The following is a 13,645-nucleotide window of genomic DNA, read 5'->3' as shown; positions in this document are numbered from 1 at the left end:
CTTGAACAGTCAAATCAATAATCAATTTATAGGAAAACAAACAGTTTGCACTTTTATTTTAACTGACGTCTCTTTATTCTCCCGATGCTGTTTGTAAAAATGTGTAACATTGTCCAGTTGTTTATTACACAGACTGCACACATTACGGTTTGTAACACGTTCTTTATTATTATCATTATCAGGATTAAACATGCGACATTATTGTCATCATTTTTAAGACTTTTAGATAATGTATAACTTATTGTTAGATGTAATAATAATGCTGAATAAGATTTAAAATACTTTTTTTTACCTAATGCGATTGCACTTTATAACGACACCCCTTTAAGTGAGGACAGAAGACATTTAAACTTTTAAACTTTAGCCTGAGCTGCATATATCAAACTGTATATTTGCACACTTGACTGCTTTTTTTTAATAATAATTCTTTATTTCTTTATCATATTATGCACTGGCAGAGCTAGTATTTTGTACTGTTATCTATGAGTAACAGCTACTTATGCACATGGACCATCCAGACCACTTTTTTTATCCTGGCTCTGTATTGTGGGCTCATGTTTTTTGTATGGGTGGGATATGTGTGTATAAATATGTTGTGTGTTTATATGTATGCTGGCTGCTGGAACACCTAAATTTCCCTGCTGAGATGAATAAAGTTTATCTTATCTTATCTTATTTATCCTAAAAGTAGCCTTTGAATGCCACAGCTCCGTCCAGCGGACACGTCCCGTCCAACATAACAAGCGCGCCTGTAGTCCAGCACGTAAAGCGCATGCGTCAATGTTTTCGAAGGCCCGTGACGCGACGAACCAGCGTGCTAATCAAACATTCAGGACGTTACAAAGGATTTTATTTTATCTTTACTAACCGTCTAGCAGCGGGTTTTATCACTTTGTACGCCGCCTAATTTGGGGTATGTATATTTGTATATTTTCATGTTCATTCCAAATTTATATTTAGGCAATTAAGAGGAGTTTCTGCTTGTTCCGCAGCTAATGATAGCTTATTTTAAGTTAGCTGTGCCGGGTACGGTAGCGTGCTTAATGCTAGCTTTAGCTAACTAAGCTGCTGTTTTTTTCATGTTCCCTACATGCGTGTTGAGTTAAGAAGCGTGTAGTTTTAACCTACAATATAATATATAACTTCAGTATTAACACTTTAACCTGGGGGGCTTTATTGTACAAGGTTAACGAATGTACCTCATTATCCCCCTTAACTTCTAGTAGTGTTTAAGATGAATAACAAGTCAAGGATACATGAACAATTAGATAATATCGACAGAATAAAATATAATAAAATATAATATAATATAATTACTTTATTGATCCCAAACTGGGACATTGTGGCGTTACAGCAGCAGGTTGTCCAACACACAATATGAGTAAAAAACACAATATTGGCAAGTTTAAACACAATATAATATTAAATACAAAGTAAATAAGTACTAAAAATATCAAAACTAAGACTGTGAATATATACAATCAGGATTTAACTTAGCATTACTAGACTTAAATAGGAAGATTAAATGTAAATGTGCAAAAACAGTGGACAGTATTGACACAGGGAGATGTGCAATCAGTGATGCTATAAGTTAAAGTGCAGGAGTGTTGACATGTTATCAGCAGAAACTACGGTGGCTGATAAGTGCAAAGCACAATTACAAATGTGAGACAAATTTACATTTTGAAAAACCTTTTTTACATTTTCAGAAAACAAAATTACAAAACCAAAAAACACTTATACCAAGAAAAAAAAAAAACACAGTTACATTTTATATAACAAATTTACAAGATGTGAAACACTTTTACAATCCCCAAACAAATTTACAAAAGACAGAAATCCTGACAAAATGGGAATGTACCAAATGTCAGAAGTGATCGAGTGAGGGGTCATGTTTTGTTTTATTTTGTCACGGTATATTCCCTTTCCGTCAAGATTTCTGTCGTTTGTAAATTAGTTTGGGGGATTGGTAAAAAGTGTTCTGCCTCTTGTAAATTTGTCTCAGCGATTGTAAAAGTGTTTCACACCTTGTTAATTTTGTTTTGTCCTCGGTAAGTGTTTTTGGTTTTGTAACTTTGTTTCATAAAATGTTTTTCAAAATGTAAATTTGTCTCACATTTTGTAAAAGTGTTTAACACTTTGTAATTTTGCTTTGCACTTCCCAGCCACCGTAAGAAACTATTCAATATAACGGCGAGTAGACAGACAAGTGAAGTGAACATGTGTGCAGGGATCATTTGTAAACATGTGCAGAACAGGTTACAGTAAAGGAGAGACAGATATTATCATGATGACATTGAGGTGTACAGAGTTATGACAGCATGTTCTTAACATTATTTCATTGAAAATCAGCTATTACTTGCGTATGTTTAGCCCACTATTCCTTCCATAAAATGAGAGTCAAATACATCTCCCACAGATAGACTGCTAATAGATGTCCCTGTTTCTTCATCAGGTCGGTTCAGTTATCACCCAGAATGTCCTTCCCCCCTCACCTAAATCGGCCGCTTTTGCCACCTCCTGGGATACCTCCACAGTATGCAGGTTTCCCCTCAGGTAAGCAACCTCCCGTCTCTAGGTAAATGAGTTTAATACACTGTTTTTTAGAAGTGACTATGTCAGTCTTCCCTACGGAGGAATCGAGGATTTACAGTTATAAAGCCAATAATGTAAAGTAAAATGTTTGCCATCTGACTGCATTGTCTCTTTATTGATGTACATTTTTTTTTGGGCGGATTTAGGGACTCCGATGATCCCAGTTCACGTGGGCATCATGACCTCTACCCCAACAGTTATGTTGCCCTCTGTGACAGTGGTCAGTAAGCCTCCAGTCCATAAGAAGGATATTGCTCTTCTGCGAGCCAAAGACAACGATGAGAGCAGTGGACCCACCACCACAGTGTTTGTGGGGAACATATCAGAGAAAGCTTCAGACATGCTGATCAGACAGCTGCTTGCGGTAAGTGTCAAATCTATAATCTTAATGTTTGATTTCCAAAAGATGTTTTATCCTTCATATCTTATGAAGCATCACTAATCGATGAAGAACATCACTCAGTATACAATGATGCCACATATGTACTTCCCATTACATTTAGCTTAAAATTGTGTTGGCAACTTGCTAAAAATGAGAATCCTTTGCTTTTTGAGTTAAGTCATGACATTCTCCAGCCTTTATGTTTATGTCCTAGAAATGTGGGATCGTTCTGAGTTGGAAGAGGGTCCAAGGAGCCTCTGGCAAGCTTCAAGGTACTTCTTCTTACACACTGTTTAGTACGAATTTTCATGAATTCATACATTCTGGTAACTTTGTGGATGAACCATTTAAATCTGTCTACCATCGAAGAGTAATTCTTCTCTTCGGTTGAAGCTGTAACCATATCTATGTAAAACATCTCATAGCAGCAGAGTTATATTTGGTTTGGAGCCAACTGTCTGTTGTAAGCAAAAGTTTGCTAAGAATGAAATGTATATGTCTGACATTTATAAGTCAAGCTGATGTCTTCTTTCTTGCCTTGTAGAGATGTATCAAAGTAGCCAAGAATTTATAGGACGTACCTTCTAGCAGAATATAAGCAAGTCTGTTAACAACTTTGTCAGTTCGTGATTGTTAACAATTTGTGTTCTGTTGTAACTGTCTGACCTCGGCCGATTAAACCGGAGAATAATCAACAGTCTGTTTGGCGAGTTCATCATTTAGTTTATACAGCAGCAACAACCCCCACTTAACACACACATTAAGCATCATTAGGTCAGGAAATACTTCAATAGAAAACTTGTGTGATGAGCCCTTTATCAACAAGATTGTTTCACTTAAAAATGTAAATGGTACCCTTTTAAGGCACATATGATGTTGAATCTGCGCTCATGTCTTTTTCCGTTTCATTATCTGTTGCAGCCTTTGGGTTCTGTGAGTACAAGGAGCCAGAGTCCACATTGCGAGCCCTGCGGCTGCTTCATGACCTGCAGATTGGAGACAAAAATCTTTTAGTGAAGGTGGATGCCAAAACTAAGGCTCAGCTGGACGAGTGGAAGGCCAAGAAGAAGACTGCCAATGGGGTAAAATAAGACTTTAAGCTAATGAGTTTCCGCCCAGTCTGATAGTTATCTCTTGCGATGACTTAATTTGTCATTTAGAGTCATCACTAAAATTAAAGATTTTTTTTTTTAAATCTACATCGGCAGAATAAGAAGGCAGAGGATGGAGGTGATGAGGAGGAGGAGGTGCTGGACGAAGAAACAAAGAAGAAGGATCAGATAGTGAAAGGTGCTATAGATGGACTCATGAGGGAATATGCCGCTGAACTCAATGCACCTTCAACAGACGAGGACTCTCAGCGAAGAAAGAGAAAAAAGGAGAAAAAAGAGGAGGTATGGCAGCCTTCATTTTCTTCACACTTACTTTGAATGTTTGCGTCCTGCAGTTAAAAATGTAGATTCCTAATTCGACTGTCTCATTGATGTTTTTTTTTCTCTTTAGGATGACATCAACACGATTGACATGGAGGAGGACAAGAGAGACCTGATCTCCAGAGAGATTAGTAAATTTCGAGACACTCACAAGGTAAAGTAGCTCTTTTGATCTTGTAGTTGACATTACAGGTTTTGGACAGCAGCTGTTTATATTGATCACTCCTAGTGCTTGCACATTTAGTCTACACATTTACCAAGCCTTTCTTGCTCTCAGTAATATTCATAATGTGCTACAAATTGGCAGTCCTTAAATTTACACCAACAAACATCTGAATTCGCCCCTTATTTTATGAAATGTTTCATTTTGAATGTTCAAGCATCACAAGTAGGCAGACGGCTAGAACTTTTGTCACCTTTCTCAGGCCTGATTGACACCTTTGACCACCATAGTGAAACTACTTAGGTGTAAATATTATACATCCATTCTTCATTCATCACACAAAAATGCATGGAGACGATGTAAAGTTACTTAAAAGCTAATCTATTCATTAAACCCCACCATTATGATAGTGATCATATGGTGACTAAAGCAAGATGAATCTCAGAGCTTTGGAAAAAGTAACGAGGATAGGATGTAAGTATCAGCCTTCATTTACTTAATACATATACTGGGCGCCCCCCTCTTGAGGGCTTGCATAGGGGCAACTGTACTGCACCTTTCTGTGTGTTGGCTCAGGCTCATGATGCTCCACCAGGCCAACAAAAAACTAGAAGTCCCTTCGTGCCCCTTTACCCTCATTTTGTCACATTATGGTGGTGTCCTGAAAGCTTGAGAGTCAGTGAACCTGTGCGAGTCCTCTGTAAATGATGCTCTGTCTTAATGGTGTTCATGTTGAGGCACAAGGACTCTGTCAATAACCACTGCAGTGACTTTGGCTGTAGCTTTTTATGATGCTAGCTCAGGGGGGCGCCCTCTCCACAGCAGCATGCTGATCTGAAGACTGACAAGGTAAGTGCCCTCTGTGTGTGTTGTGTGTATACTATCTTCCATCTGTGTCTTTCCCTCTCTGCCTTTTTTTTCTCTTCTTTTCTGAAAGATAGATCAGTGAGTGTCTGTTTACAGAATGAAAATAAAGCGGGAAAAATGTCCTCACTCACTGGTAGTATAAGACAAGGTGAAATTCTCTCAAAACTAACTTCTGCAACCAGGTCAAATAAACAGGCTGCAATCTATGGTGTTAAAAAAAGAAGCAAATGTGGAAATGCAGTTCCTTGAGTGTCTGTTTGAGGATGTCTCTAGTGGACCAAGGAGACACATACACATCCTATTCAAAAATGCCTGTTTTTACATCAGAAATGAACATTACGTGTTTTAAGTTGACTGAAATTAGGCTGCTACAGCATTTCCAGCATGGCGTCACCAACTAGTGACATCACTCAGGCTTTGTTCGCAGCAAACAAATAGAAAAACAGAAGGAATCAGAACTTCGCAATCACAAGATGCTTGATCAGATTGAAATACTCAGAGGTAATATAGCGGTACACTTTCCCCTTACATGTATTGCTTTAGAAAACAATAAATATACAAACTAAAAATAAATGTGCAATACAATTGATAAAGTAGTACACACATTGATGTACAACATTTGAACCTCTGATTGACCGTGATAAGCCAAAAGTTGATAATCTGCATCGGTCCAGTTGGTATTGACCAGCACTGGTAGACACTCTACACAGGTAAGTAAGAAAGAATCAAAACGGATGAAAAAGTAAAACATCAGGTTTTATGCTCGACTAAAAGAACATTGGTTTCAATGAACTTAGCTAATTTAGATTTTAAACCTCAGCCAACATCTTCCAACTTTCTCATGTCATAGGTTCCCTTCTCTTGAGCTGCATTACACCCCAGGCTTTCTATCCAGCCATAGTGTCCCACTGAAAATAGCCTGACCTTCTGTGGCTACATCACTTTGTGAGAGTTAAACGATTAACATAAAAATGTATTCCACTTGCTGCCAAAGCTTCACTACTATTAAACACAGAACTTTTAAGCTTCTTTTTGTTGCTACAGTAATGTGAATACCGAATGCTACATTTAAATGAAAGCCTTGTGTGTAATGCCTTTAAAGGTAGAGTATGAAAGTGTGTGTGTGAGTCTGAAAGAGTCATGAAGAGCTGCTGAAGACTTCCGCAGGGGTAAGACCGCTTCTACAATTTCAATTCTCTGTGCAGAAATGTAACTGATGTTAATAATGTCCATTTCTTGTTTTAGCACTGTACCAAATGTTACCTGTTTAAATAAAGGCTGTTGTTTTAATGATGATGATAATGATGTTGCTGAAGCAAGACAGAATCCCATAACGTTTTTCCCTTGTATACGTGTGACCTGCTTTCCTCCCAGGCCTAACTTAAAAGGCTTGTAGGGGCAGCGAAGGGCTGAGTCCGTAGTTCAACACCTGTAAGTCACAAACAACTAGTTCAACAACAGACTGACGCCTGTTTTCTGTTTTTGTTTTCCTTGTTCTGAGAAGAGGGCTCCTAAGGAGAGAAAAAGCATTGTCTTTTGCAGCGCCTTTTCTCGTTATGAATGCCTCAAGTTGAACATGTTTCACAGATCGCATTTACCATTAAAAGTGGTTTCCAGTTACATTTTCGCTAATTTGTAGATTATACTGTCAGTTACTAAATGAAGAAGCTGTCTCTCTGTGAGGGAGAGCCTTCTGATCCTTTGCCAAGTGAGCATTCTAGCTTTTCCCACGAGCTTTGCATTGATAAGAGTAGGGCATGTTCCTTTATGAAACCCCCCTTTTTTGTTTTTCAAAGTCTGGAAACCACTTGATCTGTGCACGGTACAAAATTGCCTGCAAAGACTCCCCGGATCTTGCACGCCATTGGCTGAACTCGTCTTGTGTTTTGCTCTGCAGAAACTAGAAGAAGAGAAGGACAAGCGAGAGAAGGAGCGGCTGGAGTTTGAGAAAGACAGGAGGGATCGCGAAAAGGAGCGAGAGCGGGAAAGAGAGCGGCGGGACCGCGAGAGGGAGAAGGAACGGGAGCGGGAACGGGAGAAGGAAAGAGAGCGAGAACGGGACAGAGACAGAGACAAAGACCGCGACCGAAGGCCCAGAGAGAGGGAGCGAGACCGAGACTGGGAGAGAGACAGAAGCCGTGACAGGAGTCCTGACCGCAGCAGATCCAGGTGAAGACATTACACTTGTTTGTACTTCACAATGTAAATGGTTAAAGGGATACTTCACCTGTTGAAACATGAATGTGTATTGACATTGGGTCATATATGTAGTAGAAATGGGAAATACATTCTGAAGTTGGTGCCTTCTTGGCTGAGAAAAGGCAGAAAGTGTCTTTTTGGCTCATGTGGATGAAAGACCCCAAATCCCAGAATGCACAGCACCGCATGCTACTCCCACTAAGGTCCTCTAGTTCAGAATCAGAAATACTTTATTAATCCCAGAGGGAAATTTGATTGTTACAGTTTCTCCAAAATATACAATATAGCAGTAGAAATATAGTAATAAAAACATTTACAGACATATTCAACACAAAAGACCATTTCCTCAACTGATTCAGAGATTTCTTCCAGAATTGATCTTGGAAATTCCTGGCAGAAAACAGACTCTATGGTTGCTGCTGACAGGCGGCCAGCGGCACAAGATCGGCCTGTCGGCAGCAGCTGTCTTGCTGCTATATTTATATTTTTTCGCCATTATCAGCTTTCTCCATAGAGCCTGTTAGCATAGCTTCCAAGCAATATGGCGGACATTAAGTTTCGATTCTGGGCGTGAGTTCCCACCCACTGATCTGTGATTGGTCTGTACCTTCAGTGGTCGAAAATATGAGGAACTAGCGTTGTAGTTTCACCCCGCAACAGCTTCCAGTGACGCAAAATTTGTTATTTTGCATCACTGGAAGCTCCTTTTCAGACTTAAAAATACAAAGATTTCCCATCTCGGGAAAATGATGGCGGGATGCACGACCATTAAAAAATACTACCAGGTTTCTAATGATACAAAGCTTAATTCAAATGGGTGAAGTATCCCTTTAAACCTCCCCACAGCTTTTGTGCATACTTAGACTTTGTTTAATTGACATATTTCAAAGTTAACATTTGATTTGTGTTGTTTACATTAAGAGACATGAATAATACCGGTACTTAATTCTTACCTCCTTTCTTTTTTTTTTTTCAGGGAGGTGAGTCGAGACCGAGATCGAGAAAAGAAACGAGACCAAGAGGATGAAGAGGAGGCGTATGAACGCAGGAAGCTGGAGAGGAAACTCAGAGACAAAGAAGCAGCCTATCAGGAGGTATGAAAGGCTGGGAGGTCACTTGGGCTGATATTACTCTCATTTAGTGCATAATGTTCTCCCTTCTCATTTATGTGAATATCCAAACTCAGAGTAATGTACAACATGTGCTCACTGCTCTTATTCTCCGTCTCTTCACGTTGACCCTTAAACATTATTTGAGACCCCCAGGATAAAATATCAGATACATTGCAGGTTATGCCCAAATGATACAAGGCTGCACTCTTTGAACTTTACATGTCTCTACCAACTCTTATGTGAATAAAAATATTCCCTTTTCATTTTTTTTTTTGCTGATTCATGATTGTTTTTGATTGTGGCTTAACGGACACTATTATAACTACAGCGTCTAAAAAACTGGGAGCTCAGGGAGAGGAAGAAGGCGCGAGATTACAGCAAGGAGTCTGAGAGGGATGATGAGCGTCGACGTGAAATGGTGAGCGCAAAATGAAAACACCCTGGTGGTTAGAAGGGCTCCCCATTTTCCCTCATGTAGAGCCAAAATTGTACATTTGTTTTAAACTTAATGTAAAATACTTGATTATTTGCTCTCAATTATAAGTGTTTATTTGGGATTCATCTGATGCTGTTTAATTAGGCAGATGATAACATTTGTTGGCAGATCTAGATTGATTTTACCCGGTCTTGTGTGTCTTCAGGTTAAAGAGGGCAAGCGGCTAAAAGAATTTCTTGAAGACTACGACGATGAAAGAGATGACCCCAAATACTACAGGTGAGCAAGAGCAGAAAAAATGTTAAAGTGCTGTCTTTACTGGGCCAGGAAGATGGATTGAAAAATATAAACATTAGATCAAATTAAATGAATGTAAAAAGGACCTGCACTTTAAATAATGAATTTTTGTGCTGCATGTCTCATCTGAGCCTTGAGGCACCTGCACATGTTTTAATTGGTAGAAAGACGCAGCACATGCTGTGACCCAGATCTGACGTGTGTAGCAGCAAGTGCAGCACTGCTGCTATGGCTATTGTTCTGAAGGCTGTAATTTCTGGTGTGACCCATAGGGGCAGTGCGCTGCAGAAGCGTCTCAGAGACAGAGAGAAGGAGATGGAGGCGGACGAGCGTGACAGGAAGAGAGAGAAGGAGGAGCTGGAGGAGATCAGACAGAGGCTGCTAGACGAGGGACATCCAAACCCAGACGCAGAGCTACGCAGGGTAAGCTTCTATAAGATCATAATAATGTGTTGGTGTGTCTGCATGTGTGTAGTGAGTGAACATGCCGTGTGTTGTCTTTGTGAAGGTCACTTTATCATCTGAATCTCTCTGCATCTCTGCACATCTGTGTTGTCCAGTTTTCACCGTCTGCTGACCTTCCTGTCTGTAAAACACAGTGACTGGGTGCTAATCTTCTTCATTTCTGCTTCTAATTGGTGCAGATGGAGGAGGAAGAGGAGGAGCGTCTGAGACAACCTCCCATCATCCAAGAGCCTGAGCCTGTTGTGGAACGGGAACGCCACAGGAGTTCAAGAGACCACAGAGACCGCAGACAAGACCACCAGGACAGAGTAGAGGCCCGATCACGGCCTGCCCCCTCTGACGATGAGGTGGAGGAGGGCGAGGATGATGATTATGACAACGATGAAGATAACCCTGATGTGAAACCTTGCTTGAAGCCCACAATGAGGCCCATCACAGCAGCGCCCTCGGTGTCATCGGCCAGTGGCAACGCATCCCCGAACACACCCGGTGAAGAGTCCCCCTGCGGCATCATCATCCCCCATGAGAACTCACCCCCTGAGGCGCTGCCGCAGGAGGAGCACCGGCCGAAGATCGGCCTCAGTCTCAAACTGGGTGAGTATTAAAGAAAGTGTGAACAAGAAAAAAAATATTTTAGATGTATTTCTGTGGGTATACGCAAAAAAAACCCCCAAAAAACCTTTTTTCTTAATTTAAGAATTCAGGATTCAGACAAGAAGTTTACATTTCTCAACTCTTGTAGCCTACATAGACCATAATGCACCGCTTACACATCTGTTGTCAACAGTTTGTGTGATACATCATCCAAAGTCCTTTCATCCAACTTAAAAAATAATAAATCATTTTTTGTTGTGATTGTTCTATCCAATTAAATGAAAGCAGCACAAAGACAAGTTCTTGATGACTTGGTGAACTGTTACTGCAGAGCCAGAAGAGTCAGCGATATGGAGAGCAGCTGGTTACAGGGTTCACCAAAATCGACACAAACCTTAAAGTCTACTTAATCTTCTATTAATCATTTTTTACGTTATCTAAACTGCAAAATTCTCCTGGAAATACACATCCTTTTTGTCGGCTTTATTCACTGCAGAATGGGTTATTCTATCAACATAAATTAATTGGAAAACTGTACTCATGATCGTCTGCAGGTGCCACAGGAAGCCCCAGTCAGCCCAACACGGGTAAGAGGAAGAAGCTGCCCGTGGACAGCGTCTTTGACAAGTTTGATGACGAGGAGACTGATGAGCAGCCTCGCAAGAGGAAGCTGGTGCCCCTTGATTACGACGACGACAAAAGCCTTGGGGTGGACGGAGCTGGTCTCTCCAGCATAAAGGGGGCTAACACCGAGGAAAAACGTAAACACATCAAGACTCTGATAGAAAAGATTCCCACAGGAAAGCCTGAGCTGTTCTCCTACCCACTGGACTGGACCATGGTAGACACGGTGAGGAGACAAGGAAGGATGTGTTCTGTCTTTGTGGATTTGACCTCTGTATCTGTAGAAACCTAAGACCATTCATGTTAACTAAACTAAACTAAAGGAGAGAGTATTTGATGAAGCCTCAATGGGTTGGTTTTTGCTTCATCTGTAGCAGGAGAGGAAATGTCTTGCAGGTATTTTGCACATCTTCTACAAAACATGTGTTGTCTTTTTTTTTTTTTAGTTGTTAATGGAGCGACGTGTTCGGCCCTGGATCAATAAAAAGATTATCGAGTACATCGGAGAGGAGGAGGCAACGTTAGTGGACTTTGTCTGCACCAAGGTAAAGATTGTGTGTGTGTGTCTGCACATGAAACATTTTCCAGACTGTGAGAGGAAGTGACACATGAGATGAATGTAATATTTGTGTGTTTCCCAGGTGATGGCTCACAGCATGCCACAGAGTATTTTGGATGATGTTGCCATGGTGAGTAGTGTACTGGAAAAATAAGCCTCTAACATTATCTTCTGCCTCCATTATTTTTTTCATAATATCCATGTTGATGCTGTGGCATTAGTATCTCGTCAAATGTAGCATTTTAGAAATAATGGCTGAAAGTCCTGAATGGATTTTTATCACAACCATCCCATCAGTCTGCAAAAATGTTGTCATAGTTTGTGATCCACTTTGAGATGGGGCTAGATACTGGATGTAGCTGGTTTAAAACATAAAACAGAATTTTATTTGCAGCATTTTGCAAAAATAAATAGCTTTATTGTTTTGTTGATAAAATTAGTGAAAAGAAATGTTTGTATTATGTAAATACTGTTTGTCTTCAAATTAGATACAAACTAGAGATGACTGCTTCTGACTTAACTCTGTATCTTTCTGTTATAGCTCATGGATTCTCTACATGTGAATCTTTATAAACCTCTCTCCTCCTCCTGTTTTAGGTTCTTGATGAAGAAGCTGAAGTCTTCATAGTGAAGATGTGGAGGTTACTCATTTATGAAACTGAAGCCAAGAAGATTGGACTGGTGAAATAAGCAAAAACACCTTATGAAGATACTTTTTTTTTTTCTGGAGCATTATGTAAAATAGTGTAGCACAGTTATGTCATCCCACACGACAGAATAACATCAGACCCTGATCATTCTCATACTCGCACCAGTTGTCCAGGTCATGATGTCCATTTTTTTCTCCTCAACATACTCAGGCTACGTTCACCTCCGCTCTGTTTGTAGGTGCTGACAGTGTCTGTGCGTTTGTGTAAATACAGTACATCATTATCTGAATATGATGAAATAATTCTGAGGTAACTGCTGACAGACACCATGGACCATTGTTGTGTTGCAGGATAAGGTGTCGTGGTCCTATATTGACTTTGTATACATGCCATCACACTTATAAGGAACGCTTGTCTGCAGGATCAGGTCACTTTTAGAGTCTCTGAAGTGTGGAATCTGGCCTGTAGTTAAATGTTTATTAAGTGAACGCACACTTTAGAGTATGCAAAACAAGGATGTGATGTTTTACAGGGTTATTTATTCAGGGTTTTGAACACAACTCCTAATTTCTGTCCAGTGAACAGATTTTCCCTGTCTTCATTTTTGTGCATCACATTCCTGATGACCGTGTCAGCATGCTCTCTTCTTGCCAACACCGTTTTCAAAGAAGCACCTTGTTGTCATTTTAAATGTGATTAGACCCTCAGAATATCTTGGGTGGCGGTGACACCCTGGAGCTGTCAAAGCACACACACACACACATCATAACCACTATAAGAAAAATGAGCTCAGAACATGAAAGAGAACTTTGAGGTTTTGAAGCAGTAAAGATGCTCTCCATTTGTTTTTGTATTGGTGAACATTTGAATAAAAATGATTTTTATAGCTTTGTGTACTGTTTATTGACTCAAACTCTCCCATAGTTAAGTTGAATTGAAGCAAAACATACTTTAACCCTGTTAGATGGCACAGTATGTATTGGTACCCTTGTCAAAAAAGGCTTTGTTGTAACAAACCAATTATTAGTGGCTACAAAAGTGTGATCAAGCTTAAACATTTTGCAGCACATTCATTAGTTTACTAGCAAGCGTGTGGTAGGTATTCAACCAGTTTACAAACCAATGTCCTTCAGTTATAGCTGCTTAAGTTTTGTTTTTATTAGTCAGTACTGCCTCATGAAGTTTTTTCTTGCCACATGTTGCTAAGTTCTCATGATGGGCTAACGTTGGGTGTTTTTACCTGCTCGTTTGAGATATTAAATGAATAGT

The 13,645-nt window shown here is 39.9% G+C and overlaps 1 protein-coding gene across 1 annotated transcript; it reads left to right on the top strand.

Moving 5' to 3' along the window:
• Positions 1 to 759: 759 nt before the first annotated feature.
• rbm25b (RNA binding motif protein 25b) lies at positions 760 to 13,262 on the top strand. The gene is made up of 17 exons (XM_020628068.3): positions 760 to 913; positions 2,456 to 2,556; positions 2,742 to 2,959; positions 3,192 to 3,249; positions 3,899 to 4,059; positions 4,186 to 4,371; positions 4,481 to 4,564; positions 7,338 to 7,609; positions 8,616 to 8,733; positions 9,080 to 9,169; positions 9,393 to 9,466; positions 9,757 to 9,907; positions 10,129 to 10,543; positions 11,098 to 11,393; positions 11,614 to 11,712; positions 11,809 to 11,856; positions 12,324 to 13,262. The coding sequence occupies exons 2-17, from the start codon at positions 2,478 to 2,480 to the stop codon at positions 12,414 to 12,416; spliced, it is 2,442 nt and encodes an 813-aa protein (XP_020483724.1). The 5' UTR covers positions 760 to 913; positions 2,456 to 2,477; the 3' UTR covers positions 12,417 to 13,262.
• Positions 13,263 to 13,645: the final 383 nt, after the last annotated feature.

Source organism: Labrus bergylta, chromosome 15 (genome assembly GCF_963930695.1).
Source record: "Labrus bergylta chromosome 15, fLabBer1.1, whole genome shotgun sequence".
NCBI lineage: Eukaryota > Metazoa > Chordata > Actinopteri > Labriformes > Labridae > Labrus > Labrus bergylta.
The sequence above is the reverse complement of the archived record's forward strand: the minus strand, read 5'-3'. Positions and strand labels throughout refer to the sequence as shown.

Bases quoted from the DNA above. Each gene is read 5' to 3' on its own strand.
- rbm25b (XM_020628068.3), top strand. From the start codon at position 2,478: ATGTCCTTCCCCCCTCACCTAAATCGGCCGCTTTTGCCACCTCCTGGG. The intron at 2,960-3,191 runs GTAAGTGTCAAA...TTTATGTCCTAG, and splicing joins TGATCAGACAGCTGCTTGCG to AAATGTGGGATCGTTCTGAG. The intron at 10,544-11,097 runs GTGAGTATTAAA...GATCGTCTGCAG, and splicing joins CGGCCTCAGTCTCAAACTGG to GTGCCACAGGAAGCCCCAGT.